Below are 15,469 nucleotides of genomic sequence, written 5' to 3'. Positions count from 1 at the left end.
AGCCGACTTTGAAGACAAAAAAAAAACGTTGTGAGCGGGAAACCAGGAAATTCTACACCATTTGTGAACATTTTTTCATGAATTTTACATAACGCTTTTAGCTACTACGCATGTGCAGTGGGCTTGTCAACCATGATGCTTTGCAATTCTTCAAGAATATCGTGGTCTTGGGATAATTTTTTGGCAAGAGCGAGTGTTTGTTCGAATCTCTTAGCGATTTTGTTCTCTCAAATTACTACTGAATGTTTTAATTTTGCGGTGGTGGGATAAGACAACTACTATGTCTTTGACAGGGGCTAATACGACCCCGTTGGGTCGGCTTCATCCAATATTGGCCGCAAAGCAGCAAGGATCTGTAAGCCCGTCATCTGGCGTGAAACGAGAAGCCGGTAATTCCGAATTCGGAGGTGAGTTTCTTAGAGACAGCGCTTTATCAGCGTGAAATCTTGGCTTTCATGCATGCTAGGATTTATGATTATCGTGTGGCAAAATTTAATGGCAGAGAAACCAATCAAAACGCATGTTTGACAGAATTTTCAGTCAATCGACATGAACTGGTAGCGAATGCTATAGTTCCCCTGGAAAGCGCACACATTTTTCGTTAGATTAAGCTTACCATAAGTTTTACTGTACGAGAATTTCACAGATGTATGGGACCACAGTAGGATTCCCTCAGGTTGTTTACGTTTATTTATTTTATCGTTAATCTTTTCTGATTATAGTATTACTAAAACAAATTACGATCAAGTTTTGAGGATCGCTGTGTTTAGTAACGGTCGAGTTGATTTAAGCTAGATTCTATGTTTCACGGAGATCGAACTTGTTTTCACTTATTGGACAGAATCACAATATCCACAAAACAACAATTGGCTGTTTTCCAAAAAAAATATATGAATATCAAATATCACCATTACCTGTGTGAATTTTGTGCATTATTTGACGTTTCTTTGTTTTATCTTTTAAAAGAAACGAAAACCAGTTTTAAAGCTGTATTTCACATGAGTTATATTTTTGTTTTGGTAATCATTTGAATATGAAAGCAGGAAACTAAAATTTAAGACAAAAAGCATTTACAGAATATGGTGTCATTCAATGATATATTATGTTCACACTGCATATTTGCAGTCTCCTCCAGACAAAAAGGTGGTTTGGTTGCACAATGCTATATAAGATGGCAACTAAACAGGCATTCTCATTCACCTGAAGAGGACAGGGAAAGATTTCCATATTTAAACTTATTGACTGATTGGGAGGGCTAGACAGGAAAATTTTTGGCCCAAGGACAAAACCCAGCCAATTATTCTCCAGTTTGGTGCAATGAAACTCAGTCAAGAAGCATTGTATCATATGATATGATCACTAAGTGTTGAAAAAAAAATAGAAAAACAAAAAATAAATTCCACCATAAAAACTTTTTCTTACCTTCTTAAGTCAGAACAAGGAAATCACAATTCATAGAGAAATCGTGACTAGTTAAGAATTTACTCATTTTTACAACAACAGCTAACCTAAACAATGTCATTTTTTTCTTTGTTGCATCAAAAGGGTATTAGTGCTAGGCAGAATGGCTTTTTCCAGATCAGCTCACTTTAACCTGTCTGGCCCTACATGCATCAGCTTTCATTAAGGCTTTCTATAAGCTTGTGTTGCTGGAGGGGTTATATAATAAAACATGACAAGATCTTGGGAGTGGAAGGGTTCACTTCTTTTTTATCCTTCAGATGGAGAAAGGAAGAAGAAAAGAAGAAGCAGATGGGGAACAGAGGAAAAGAAAACCTTTATTCCAGGAATGCCAACAACAATGCCACCTAATCTATCCCCGGAGCAGCAACAGGCGTACATTGGTAAGGGAATGATGAATGATGATATTCTTGCTACTGATTCTCCTTCGTTCTCTTTAATTGCTCTTAGGAGAATTTGTTTTCTAGCCAAGACTTGTTTGCTTCTCACCTTGTGTTTCAAGGTAGGATGTTTTTCCTGTGTGGATTTCTGGGACATTCAGTTTAAACCCTGTCTTCATTTGCAGGGTTTTCACTACGTGCTGGCTGCGAGCTAAATTTACCAACCGAAAAAGAGGTGATCTTTGGCTGTATTTTGGCCAGGGTTGCTTTAGACTGGGAAAAAATTATGTAATTAGATCTCAATTATAACCTTAACTTTCAGACTATTTTCTTAGCTAAAACCCGGGATTTACAGGAGAATGAATGGCTTGTTTCCTCATAGCCACCTCTAAACCCTTTAATTCCCAGAAGTGATTAACACGTAACTTCTCCCTAGAATATCTATACATCATCAACAAAACAGGTATTGAGAATACTCAAACTTATCAGGTAGAGGTTGTTCTCTTGATCTAATACCAAATTCTTGTAACCAAGTCAAAAGGAAATGTGTAGCAGCTAGAGGAAAGATTTAGCAATGGGACTTTGGGATTTAAAGGGTTAAATTAGTAGCGTGTATCTGTTTTGGTTTAATTTTAACCTTGTTTTGGTTGTTTGTAATGTATGATAATGAGTTTGAAACAACCGATAATAGCATTTGAACCAAGGACAAAATTGAACCACAACATATCTGCTATCCCCTGGTTCCATGATTATTTTTCAGAAGTACATCTCATATGGATATTTTGACTGTATGTTATCCTCAACTTTGGTGGATAGTGTGACCTTGTTTTTTATTTTTTATCATTATTTTTTTTCCTGTTTAGCTCAATTGAAGATTGAAGAAATCACCAGAATGCTTCGAACAGGAGAGCTTGGGATACCAGACAATCCTGATGAGAGGTATGTCCTTCAAACTGTTCCTTATACATTTGCTATGGTTTAACAAGGAGAATTTGTTGAACAAGCTTCTTCATGTGGTGATCAATTGCCTGATTCTCATGACCTCAGTGTTTGATTTAGGGGTATTACTTGTCAATATTTGAGGTTAATAATTATATGAACTTAGAAAATACCAATCAAACCAATTGGAAAGACTGAAGACCTTATTAGTGAATTTTCATAATCTTGAATTGCTTCTCACTTTTCAATTTAAACCCTTTACACCCCAACATCAGTATGCATATTCTCTATACTGTTCTCTACACATTTCCTTGGTGTTGACAAGGAGAATTTGTTTAACAATCAAGAACCACTTTGAAGAAAGATGTTTTTTGTCTTGTCATGAGGGTGGAGCAGAGAAACAATTCTGACTCCCCATGAGGAATCTCTTGCGAAGTTCACTTTTTTTTTTCTTTATTTCTTTACTGAGCTCAAAACTTACCATCTCTCTTATTTCTATCTACAAATGTTATGCTATCAACATTGCTGATCCTAGCAGTATGCAGGACGTCTGTCATATGAATTTTGTAATAGACCTTGCTCACTGTGGAGTCTCTGTGGTTCAGTGGTAGAGCATCGGAGTGCGGAATCTGAAGGTCTGAGGTTTGAATCCTCTGGAGGGGACTCAGAATTTTTTCTTTGTTCCATGCTTGTGACAAGACAAAGAACATCTTTCTTTATTTCTTTACCAAGCTGAAAACTTACCATCTCTCTTATTTCTAACTACAAGAACCACTTTAGTTGGTGATCATTTCCTTTATTCTTGTGACCCTCATGTGTGATTCAGGGGTGATATTGTGAGGAGAACTAAGATGTTAGTCACTCTAAGGGGTCCAAGGGTTTATATGTCTACTCATTTTCTTTTGCATTGTCAGGTCACCATCTCCAGAGCCAATTTATAACACAGAAGGGAAAAGGTTAAACACTCGTGAATTCAGAGTACGAAAGAAACTGGAGGAAGAGAGGCATGTGCTTATACAGGAAGCCCTGAGTTTAAATGAAGATTACAAGCCTCCTGCAGATTATAAGTAGGTGGTTTTGCTGTTTTAGTTGATGCCACTGCTTTGAGGTAGATGCATCTGTTGATGCAATTTAAAGCAAGTGATGTTTATATTAAGTTGCCTAATGGTTAGTTTGCAAGACTCTGGAAGAACTCTACTGCATGGTTAGCAGGGCTGTGCTCTTGTAGTGTCTGAGTGGCAGAGGCACCCTCCTTTAGTCCCTGGACACCCTTTAAACAGCTGGGCATGCTATTATCTTATTGAAAACATTTTGGTGTATGCCTGACCAACTTGAGTATTACTACCACAAGACAAAGAATTGAAAGAAAACATCGTAGTGAGCATTTGTTTATTGTGACCTCTCTCTGCTTTTTGTCTCTGTAAACAGAAAGCTTGGTAGCCCTTCACTATAAGCATTACAGATGACTGGGAACAAAACATTGTTACCAGGCCAGATCTCAGTATCTTTGAGCAGCCTCAAGTGAAATTTCAGTTGGCAGCCTTATTTCTCAACTGCAAACCTGGTTAATCTTTATGAAAGGGGCAAATTGTGTAGAAATTTTGTGTTCTTCATGCCTCACTAACATTAAAAAAATGTACTTCTAAACAACACAGGCCACCAATCATAAAAATCCAGGATAAAGTTATGATTCCACAGGACAACCACCCTGAAGTTAACTTCATTGGATTGCTCATTGGACCTCGGTATGTTGGTTTCCTCTTAGGGATCAATATGTTTTAAAATTTCCAGCAATAATACTATCAAATACCATCATGTGTCTTTGCTTTTTGCAATATGCTGAAAATAAGTAGTAGGATCTCTGTTAGGTTCAGAGTTCTCCCTCAACAAAAAAAAAATTTCAACTTGTAGAGCAATCCTTTTACATGTTGAATTTTCAAGAATTCCTGCTTGGTTCAGCATTCTCTTGAGATAAAAGAAATTTTCAAACCTGTCAAGCAATCCTTTTACCTTTTGAATTTTTAAGAATTCAAGAAATTTTAGGCAGTAACCAGAGGTACCACTGGTGGTAAATTTTTCCTGTTACTGTTACTGGTTAAGTTATATGATATTCATTCACAGTGGTTCAAGAAGAACACTGTTGGTAGTGTTCTCTCAATGCATTTGTTGACGACAGAGCAGTCAGATTCCTGACAAACAGATTTGCTGTCAGACAGGGCATCTGAACTCTTTAGAGTTTGGAGCTGTGTTTGCTGGCTGATGTCTGTCTTTTCTTGCCAATGGGAATCCATAACCCACCACTGTGTTGTAGATGGCAATACACTTTGCCTCCTTTTCTAAGTGTTTATCTGCCAGCTCATGTTTATAAGAAAATTTGCATTCAATTATCCTTTTATTCTTTTACTTTGAATTTGCACTGAATAAGTGATAGTCTATGGAGGCTTTTGTGATAAATGTTTCAACTTCTGGCAAAGGATGTCAGACCCTTTCACTCCCAAGATCTCACAAGTAATTCTCCTTACTGTCTGTCATACAATTCTTATGATATTAGTGCAGAGAACTTGGTTTTAAATCAGCTAATAATCCCTTGGTTGATATTATTCTTTATTTTTGTCACTTGTCTGCTTGATATTGTGTCCATATTGTAAGGAGAAATTCTGTTTTAGTCACTCATGGGAGTTGAAGGGCTTTTTAATTTTTTAATAATTATATTTGTTTCTCTTCTCATTCAGTGGCAACACATTAAAAAAGATTGAAAAAGAGGTAACATTATATTTTTTAAATATATTTTTCCTTACCTGTTAAGAGGTAACACTTAAAAAAAGATGGAAAAAGAGGTAACGTCATTTATCTCTGATGCAGATGATGTGTTGAAACAAGCAAATTTTGAACTTTCCAGCCAATAGTCTCCCATTGTGGCTTCCAAGTCATTGAGAATTTAAATTTTTTTATAGAGGAGTTTTTTTCTCTATCCCTTTACACCTTCAAATCAGTATGCATATTCTCCATACTGTTCTCCAAACATTTCCTTATGTGTTGACAAGGAGAGTTTGTTAAATAGTCAAGAGCTTATCAAGTTAGTGATCATTTCTATTATTCTCATCACCATAATGTTTGACTCAGGGATGATATTATAAGGAGAAATTAGATGTTAGTCACATAGGGGTTTAAGGGTTAAAATGTATTTTGGCAAAGCTGTTCTTTTTATTGATTAAGTTGTGTTTGCTTTGGTTTTTCAGAGTAGTGCAAAGATCATGATCAGAGGAAAGGGCTCTATAAAGGAAGGAAAAATACACAATGTAAGATGTGATGTTCCTTTTTTTTTTTCCATATCCTTGCATGATTTGTTTTCTTATATCCATGTGTGTTTATCTCAATGTACTGTAAACACCAACAGATAAGCCACACTTGCAGACAAGCCCAACCAAGAGTTTGCTAACTGATATTTTGGAGAAAAATTTTAGATAGAAATCAGAAGAAATTACAACTTGAGTTGTATGAAAGTTGCATTATTTTGGTTGCTTCATTAAACATACATCTGGATAAACCCTCTGACAATGAAAACAGAAAATGCTTTGACTCCTCAGCCATAACATTAGTTGTTAATAGTTGGGACATCATATCTACTAACTTAGAGTTATGTTTGATCTTACTCAAGTATTGTTTGATCCATAAATTTTTCATTTTGGTCAGATTTTCCTTAAAATTTTCACATCAAACAAGAAATATTCAGTTTGTTCATTTAGTCCTTTGTTGCCAAGTAGCTTGGCATTTAACAAAGATTCAAAAGTTTTTGATAGGCAGTGTCAATTTTTGTTTTTTGTGGCACAATTTCCAGAGGTTCACACAGATACATCACACAGCTGATTTGTTGTGCAAATTTTGTGAAAATAGTTATGGCTTATCCACTGGTGTTTACAGTAAGAGCAGTGGACAACCTTTATTTCTGCCCCACTTACCAGTGAGAGCAGAGAGCAAAGGAATGATTAAGCAGGTTCTTACTTTGCCCTGATTGGTTTTTGTTGTTCAGGGAAGGAAGGATGGACAGCCAAATCCTGGAGAAGATGAAGAGCTTCACGCTTTAGTAACTGGACCAAATGAACAGTCTGTGCAGAAAGCTGTTGCAATGGTAAGTCATTTGAGCCTTCATTGCATCTTTGTTTTCAGTGTGAGAGGAAATTGGTGGCTTGATTGTTGATAAGCTTGTTTCTTAGAAGGATAGGCTAATTTCTGTGAAAAGTAACATAAAGCAACATAGTTGGGTGAATTCTGATCAGCGAATTTAACAAACAGATCATTTTTTTATTTTTTTCAGATTCGGGACATATTGCGGCAGGGCATAGAAGCCCCAGAAGGACAAAATGACTTGAAGAGGATGCAGCTGAGAGAATTAGCTGCTTTGAATGGAACATTGAGGGATGATGAGATTCTGAGGTATTTACCTTAACATCAGTATGCAGAATCTCCTTACTGTTCTCTATGCATTTCCTAAGGGCTGACAGGGAGAATTTGTATAGCAATCAAGAGCTTCTTTAGTTGGTGATCATTTCCTTTATTCTCATGACCTTAAGGTGTGATTCAGGGCTGATATTGTAAAGAGAAATTAAATGCCAGTCACTTTTAAGGGTTAAAGGGTTACCTTCTCATGCTTTTGTGTTGATTTTAAGATGCCGAAACTGTGGATCAGCGGAGCATCGCCACTGGGAGTGCCCTGAACAGAAAAATGTCACAAATAATGTGCTTTGTACAAAATGTGGGGCAGCAGGTCATCTGGCTTCAGACTGCATTCAAACAGAGTGAGTGCAACAACTACTTCTGATTGTAGTCATAAAGCTTTTTTGTTATTTTAATCTGTCTCACAACATAGTTGTGTATTTGTTGATGTGTGAAGTGCAGTGTAAGCAGTATTATTAAATGTCTCAGTACGTGCTTGGTCAATTTAGTGGGTCCTATTTCACTTTTCTGTTCACTGAGGCAAAAGTTTGCTTGACTTGAAATAATCTTCCCTTATAGTTGAACCCAGATATAAACACATAAATATATATAAGTAATTTCTTACTAACCTCAATTTCTTGTTTATAAGAGGTACACATTGACATGTTTAGCACAATCTTACAAAGCAGGATACTTTGTTGTAATTAGCCACAATTTTAGAAACAAATGAAATGTTTATTTATTCGTAAAAGACTAGATATTAGGTGCAGAGGACAGTGAAAAATTAAGTGATTAAACCTTTCTGAATTACTTTTGCTGTTTTTTGTCATAGTTTACCACCTATTCCTGTGGTACAGGTGGACAAGGCAAAAATGGATAGTGAGGTAAATTTTATTCAAATGTGACCTGTTACTCATAGGTGCAGTTGAGAAAGAAGTCACTTCAAAATATTTCCTTGCCTTTGGTGGCAAAGTTGCTTAATTCTTAACTCCAGTTTGTGACTAAGACAGAATTTCTCCTAACAATATCAATACAATATCAAGCAGACCAGTGATGAGAATAAAGAAAAATGTAAATTTGGAGATTGCTAGTTGATCCAATACCAATTTTTTCTTTCAAACTAACATCCTAAGAATTGTGTGGTAGACATTAACGAGAATTACCAGTGAGATCTGGGGAGTGAAAGGATTAGGGTTTGAAAAGTCAATTGTTAAATTTATTAAGTTTTAGGGATGAATGCAAATGGTAGAAGTAACTTATGTATTTTTACCTTTTTGTAGTACATGTCACTCATGGCTGAACTAGGAGAAGGTCCTCTGCCAGAGCCAAAGGTGCAGCCAAGGCCTCCACCCCCAGTGGAACCAAACAGGCCACCTCCTCCTCAGCTCACAGCTACTCCACGCCCCCCTCCACCCATGCAGGTATGTTCAGGATCACAACTAACTTTTTATGGGGATGCTGAGTGGCAATTGAATATTTTTGTTTCAATTGCTTTATGGACCAAAAACATTTTACAGATGTTTCTTTGCTTAAAACATTTTCCTACACATGATTGATTACAAGCAAATTGTAAAAGAGTGCTATGAAAAAATTACAGCATTTTCACCTTCTGGCAACCACTACTAAAATTCTGGTCATCATGAGACTAATCACTAATTTCTCAGTTGCACTGGTAGCTAGCTGGTTGCAATTTTGGTTCCAGTTATTATGATCATGACAATTAGCTAACTGACAAACAATTCAACAACTAACAATTTCTTGGCTGTTGATTTTTGCAAAGACCATTGACAAGACTTCAACATATTCACCTACTGGCAACCACCACTAAAATTCTGGTCATCATGATACTGTGATCAGTCATTTCACAGTTGCGATGGCAGTCAGCTGGTGCAATTTTGGACCTGGTTAGGATGAGGATAAGTAGCAAACTAGCAAACAGGTCAATCTCTCAGGATGATGTGAGAAGTGAAATTCTTCAAGGAGAATAGAGTTTGTAAATAAAACCCAATTTAGGAGGAAACAGAGAGAAAAAGAAATTAGAAATTAGAAATTTAGGATAGAGTGAAGAAGAAGCACAAACCAGACTAGCAAACAACAGAGTTAATTTGGGCAGAAAGGAAATACAGATTTCTATTTTCATCAAATTTGGTTCTTGTTTCAGAACACCAATCAAGATCGGCCTCCATCCTCTGCCCCACCCCCATGGGCTGCACCACCAGGTCCTAAGCCACTGATGAGCACACCAGTACCCATGCCCGGGGGAGGGCCTCCTCCACCTCCACCTAATGGCAATAATGCTCCACCATGGGCAAAACCTGGTCTGCTGCCTCCTCCTGGTGGACCACTGATGGGTAAGAGCTGAATGTCATAGGAGTTGATTGCCTTAAGAGTAGACTGTCATGAGAGCAAACTTTCTTAAGAGCTGACTGTCTTAAAAAGCTGACTGTTATAAGAAATGACTGTCTTAAGCGCAGACTGTCTTTAGAGCTGACTGTCCAGAAAGCAAACTGTCCTGAGAGCATGCTGTCTTCAAAACAGACTGTCTTAAGAGCTGAGTGTCTTAAGGGCTGACTGTTTTAGGAGCTGATTTTCTTAAGAGCTGACTGTCTAAAGAGCAAATTGTCTCAAGAGCAAAGATCATGCCATTGTCATCTTCTAGTTGGTTTTCATTGGTGACAGATTCAGGATTGTAGTCAAGAGTGCCTCTGATCCAGTGAGAGTAGAAAGGTGCCATTGTAAGCTTGAGAGAATTGGAGTTTGAAAAATCAAATGGTTTACCATTCTTCTGTTCTCACTAAATGACTTTTACTGGACTATAGTGCTCTCAGCTTCTGACAAGGATGTTAATTCTGACTGTGACATAAGTGAAAACAAATCTTTGATGTACTCATTAGTTTTGTCCTAACCTCTCATTTCTCATTCCCAGGTCCTCCTCATCCCCATCAGCAGGGTGGTCCACCACACCCTCCCCCTTCAGGTGGACCTGGACCATATCCACCCCAGGGACCTGGGGGACATGGACCTCCACCTCCACCCCCACCAGCATCTGGTGCTCCCCCTCCACCTCCTTGGCAAAGTGAGTAGAGAAACCTGTTTAAAAAAGTTTGAAATCTTTGAGAAATGATTATCATCTTTGTAAATGTTGACATGCCTATTCATACCAATGTTTTGATAAGCAAGGAAACTTTATCAAATTATGATGAAGTTTTTAGTCCAGCGGCATCAACTTCATAGGGAGAAGTTGTTTATTTTTTTAGCTAAAATCAGTTGCAAAAATGTTGAGATGCCTTGAGCAAAAAGGGCATTTACCAACTCCATCAATTGGCCATGCCCCCCTTTTCCTGATTCAATTTTGTTCATCAAAGTTTTGTAGATGGTACTGCTTAGCTAGCAACATGGCCAAGGGGAAAGTGGCAAGATATGTTATATTGAATCACATGGTGAACAATTATCTCTTGTTGTAGTAGCATGTCTTAATCATTTTTTCAACTGGTTGTAGCATGATGACTGAGCTGAGCATGTACTTGTTCATGTAGGGAGAAGCGTTGAATATGTGGAAATATTGCATTACTTTATTAACACCAGTAAACTAAGAATATTTTTATCTTCTCTTGTAGATCCTGTCCCCCCACCCTGGCAGAATCAGGGACCTGGATTTGCTCCACCCCCACCCCCAGGGTTTTCTCCTTATGGACCACCCATGCCACCCCCCTCAGATGGTCATTGGGTGAGTTTTAGTTCCATGAAGATGATTACTGTGAATTCAGGCTTCACAAGCCCAGTGCCCAATCTGTAGAACTGCCAGAATAATGAATATCCCCAGATATTTCATTTCTGACAACTACCATGTGAAGTTCACCTGCTATGTTATTCAATACTTCTTTCCAAGGTGGGAGATAAAGTGGCCCCATGGTCAGTATGCTGGACTCTGGTTTGAGAGGTCCTGGGTTGAGAGGTCCTGGGGTGAGAAGTCCCTGGGTTGAGCGGTCCTGGGTTGGGTAGTCCATGGGTTGAGAGGGCTGGGCATTTCATTGTATTGTGTTCTTGGTCAGAACGCTTTAATCCCACAGTGCCTTTTTCCACCCAGAAGTATTAATGGCTGGTTCAAGTTATCAGGGAAGCCTGATGAAATGCAGGAAGTAACCTTATTGTTGGCTGGCTTCCTATCCGAGGGGGAGTACATGCAGTAATACTCCCAGGTGCTTCATGCTATGGAGTCTGGGATAAGCTCCAGCTGCATGAGCTGCTTGGGTTAAGTAGGGACTTTTTATAGTTTACCTTTGTTCCAGAGGGTGGAAAAGGAGTTTTCTCCCCTGTCTGGTCCACAAGCATAGCTCTTTTCTAAGGGAAGATGTATTGCTCTTGCACTGATTGTCTTCACCCAGATGGGCACAAGTTAAACTGTCAGGAAAATGTGGGGGGGGGGGGGGATAATCTGTGATGGACTCACATCCCATCCCATGAGAGTAGAAATACAGAAATCGAGAAATGGCTCATCCAACCTTTTTTTCACCTGGTAATATATCACTGGTGCCATACATTTTGTTTCAGTCCATGCTTAAGAACAGTATTGATTTAGACATTCTAATGAATGACTTTCATTTTTATACCTAGGCACCACCCCCCCTGATGGGTGCACCTCCTCCTCCACCACCACCCCCTCCTCCAGGGCCACCTCCTCCATCATCATGAGAGACAGAAGACAGAGGTTGTGGCAGTCAGGGTCACAGGAAATATACAAGTGTCTGCGTGGTTTAGCCACATTTCACCAGAGACTTTGTTATTACAAATGTAAAATCCACATCTCTGCTCCTGATTCATGCAATTGTAGCATAGTGATAAGAATTTGGTTAACTTTGGCAGCTCTCTCGAGGAATTTTAGTCTTTGTGATGTCTCTGCTGGAAAAGTCAAAGATTCAGTTTTATGTCAAAGCTGGCTGCTCTTAAAGAGTTCCTTTCCTCTCTTCAATTTTCTCGGCGAAATTGTCTCCAGAGGTTTTCATTGTAAAGAAAATCAACCATTAAGTTGTTTCTTTTGGTCAAAAACAAATGTTGTGTCTTAGGAAATTTCATATGCAGGTAGTTGAAGCACAAACGGAGTCACACTTGGTTCACTTTTTTCCTTTTTAAGAACAAAAGAAACACTTCAAAACGTCATATGCTTTAAACGCTGTATCAAATGAGCATATTTTTAAACTAAAGTTTGCCCTTGGGCTGGAATTGGGAACAGCTTTCCCTGGGCCAAGCGCTGTTTACTTCACGTCGACTCATCTGGTTTCTTAGGTAGAGTAGGCGTTCATCTTTTAAACAAATAAACACAAAAGGTGATCATAGAGAAATTCTTGGATTGTTATTTAACCCATTAACTCCCATGAGTGACCAAGAGAGAATTTCTCCTTACAAAATCAATACAATATTCAGCAGACGAGTGATAAGAATAAAGAAAAATATTAATTAGGGAATTATTGATTGATCTAACACCAAATTCTCTAAACTAACATCACAAGAACTATATGGTAGACAGTAAGGAGAATTAGTATTGAGATCTTGGGAGATAAAAGGTTAACATAAAGTAAGGTGTAAGGAACTTTGAAGGTTTTTATCTCCATTATTTTCCTACGTTCTTTTTTATTTCCATTTTTGGCTGCTTCGTTCCATGTCACTCGCCAACGTAACAGGTTCTGAGACCAAGGGTTAGCCAAAAAGAAGTAATTCCTGTCGGCGGCCTATCTGCTTCGTCTCTAGACCCTCTTTCATTTCGCGGCTGAAGAGAACGAAAGAGGCGCGGGGCATGGGAACTTTTTACCTCCTCGCTCTGAGGGGAAGAGGAGCCCGAATCCATTTCATTGAGCGGAACCAAATTGGATGGTTTGCAGAATAACTTGATTCTATCGATTGAATCGATATTATGAATTGACCATAATCAAGAGTTACTAAAGTTGAGTTTCGAGCATCTGCCCTTTGCTTTGGCTTGCTAAGGGCTGGTGCTAACGTTCTCGTTTCGTCCAAATTTGAACTCAGTTGGTGCAACCAAATTATTCCTCAGAGCGAAGGAAACTTAGGCCCTTAGAGGCGAGAAGAAAAGAGAATCTAGGAACGAGATGTTTTGGAGGAACAGAAACGTGACATGCGTGCCTTACGCGATAGGCTCTTTAGAGCGCTTGACTGATTGAAGGTTTGGTCCAGTTTAGAATTTTTTTCTTATACCCTGAGACATTGCTCTGCTTTTCTTAGTATTATTATTTTCTTGTTTAGCTTTTGTGCACTCTATCGTTTTGTGACTTCCAAGATAAAACCATCTTCCGTCCAGAGCCTCTCGTGGCTTCGCCGCACTGCGCTAGCAAACAGAACCGCCAGCTTCGCAAGCTATTTCCTGTTTTGCTTTCTTTTGCTCAGTTCCGAACTGTTTACATTCCTTTTTTACATATTAAAAATTCCTAAATTATATTGCGAGGTGTTTCTGTAATTATGCTGTAGAAATTTCGCTTTTTTTTTTGTCTAGGATTCAAGATTTTTGTTCTTAGTATTAACCCGTGCGTCTACCATTACCTCGTTGATATTTAAGCAATAGACCGCATTTTCTATCGGTCTATGGGCGAAATAACTTCTGGGGATGTTGGGAGAACAAGAGGAAAGTTTGGAAATCACGAGCTAAAGGCGAGTGATCTACAAAATTTTCAATGGCTATCAGAAATTTCAAAGAAAACAAAACCCAATTTACTCTTGGTCTACGATAAATTTTTGACCAATCAGGACGCTTGTAGTAATTATCCAAATACTGATAAGTGCTTAAAAATATGACGTTTCAGATCACATCACTGCGTTATAGGGCCGAAGAATCTTTTTAAGATCACGCGAGTAGATTATGATCATCAGCCACACAGCATGCAAGTGAAAAAACAAACAAAACAAAACAGTGTTATTAGTATTTTATCATTTTCTTCAAGATACTACCCCCTTGAAGTTATCATTTCAAGACAAGAAACATCCGCATTTTCTTTCTTTGTTTTAAATTCTTGTTCGGAAATACGACCTTTATTTTTTCCTTTATGTTTTACAGTGGGATATCATTCCATAATTAATACTTCCTCCTTAAAAAAAAAAAAAAGAAAAAGTCCATCACCCAATTTAAAAAATCCATCACCTAATTTAAAATCAATACTAGAATTAATTTATGTCTTTATTTGTTTTTTTCATTGGTGATATTTTGTCGCAATTGATCAGTGAAATTTAATTTCGACTGCGCTTGTTGGCTGGGTTCAATGTTCAGAGATGCCTAATGTTTTTGGAGTAAATGATTGATGCGTTGAAAGAAATTGTATTTGATTAATTTTTGACTTTCGCACTCTGATCTGTTCTGGCAGACGCTGTGTGATAGTGGTGATTCACAAGCGCGCTCGTACCGGAGGAGTCAGTCGATTTCGCGTGTAATTTAACTTTTCAACGTCTTTAACAAGTCTGGAGAGAAATCTGTCCTTTTCTGAAGAGGCGATTGCCGTAAGCTACAGTCAGAAGAGATGGAAAGCCTCGCGGAAGGTGTGTTTATCACGGCTGTATGTTAGAGATGCAAGGAATTCTGCCCTGCAATAGCGTATTATTCAGCTTACGTTTAGCATGAAGGATCTTGTGGTGAGTATTTATAAAATAGCTGCTGTAATGTTGTTTCATTGTCATAAACTAAAATACCTTTCCTTCGCACGATCTCAGGTTAGCTTGGCTTCTGGTTCGATATTAAACACATTTAAATACATCCGTTTAGCGCCACTGATTCCAGAATCGACTTACTTGGCCGTCAAATTAATAAAACCGTCTCTGAAATACACTTACGATGAACATGATTGTTCTGTTACACCCAAGCTCCTGAAATCATGAGCCAATTTTGAAGAGGAACCTTCTAGACTATGCTAAGCTGATATCTGTCCTGATTTTTAACCCTCCGCTATTTTATTTAATCGGTATTTACATAACCGAAGAGAAAATTGGTCAATAAGCGAGCTGGATAGAAAGTTCAAACCTTTCAGTTAAAGTGTAAACCTTTAAATTTTCATTTCAACTCTGACCGAAAGGTTAAAATTTAGTCCTTTTTTTTGCGAGTGTGTGTATTTGAAAATAACGTCTGGAATATGTTATAACAATATTCCTGTCGCAAAGACAGCACATGATTCACTTGTTTATTTTCTTGCGAGCTATTTTGATATAAACACGGGAGAAAGTTTTCTTTTTTTTACAAACTGATATTTCAATACTAGAAATTG

General features: G+C 38.1%; 1 protein-coding gene across 2 annotated transcripts; it reads left to right on the top strand.

Moving 5' to 3' along the window:
• Nucleotides 1-160: 160 nt before the first annotated feature.
• On the top strand, nucleotides 161-12,553 carry LOC131772766 (splicing factor 1). 2 transcript variants are annotated; one of them, XM_059088723.2, is made up of 16 exons: nucleotides 161-407; nucleotides 1,722-1,844; nucleotides 2,705-2,780; nucleotides 3,695-3,847; nucleotides 4,436-4,525; nucleotides 5,513-5,543; nucleotides 6,020-6,079; nucleotides 6,811-6,909; nucleotides 7,096-7,214; nucleotides 7,448-7,576; nucleotides 8,047-8,098; nucleotides 8,495-8,635; nucleotides 9,376-9,565; nucleotides 10,141-10,290; nucleotides 10,832-10,941; nucleotides 11,829-12,553. In XM_059088723.2, the coding sequence occupies exons 1-16, from the start codon at nucleotides 281-283 to the stop codon at nucleotides 11,904-11,906; spliced, it is 1,728 nt and encodes a 575-aa protein (XP_058944706.2). In that variant the 5' UTR covers nucleotides 161-280; the 3' UTR covers nucleotides 11,907-12,553. The 2 variants fall into 2 exon arrangements, with proteins under 2 accessions (XP_058944706.2, XP_058944707.1); XM_059088724.2 differs by lacking the exon at nucleotides 161-407 and having other exon boundaries at nucleotides 1,823-1,963.
• Nucleotides 12,554-15,469: the final 2,916 nt, after the last annotated feature.

This window comes from Pocillopora verrucosa, chromosome 5 (genome assembly GCF_036669915.1).
Source record: "Pocillopora verrucosa isolate sample1 chromosome 5, ASM3666991v2, whole genome shotgun sequence".
Classification (NCBI taxonomy): Eukaryota; Metazoa; Cnidaria; class Anthozoa; order Scleractinia; family Pocilloporidae; genus Pocillopora; species Pocillopora verrucosa.
Note: the sequence above shows the minus strand (reverse complement) of the source record. Positions and strands in the feature narration are given on the sequence as shown.

What these genes read in the sequence shown, in the direction of transcription:
- LOC131772766 (XM_059088723.2), top strand. Translation starts at nt 281, where the DNA reads ATGTCTTTGACAGGGGCTAATACGACCCCGTTGGGTCGGCTTCATCCA. An exon ending in GCAGCAACAGGCGTACATTG is followed by an intron (nt 1,845 to 2,704) that starts GTAAGGGAATGA and finishes TTTCCTGTTTAG; the next exon opens with CTCAATTGAAGATTGAAGAA. An exon ending in TAAAAAAGATTGAAAAAGAG is followed by an intron (nt 5,544 to 6,019) that starts GTAACATTATAT and finishes TTGGTTTTTCAG; the next exon opens with AGTAGTGCAAAGATCATGAT.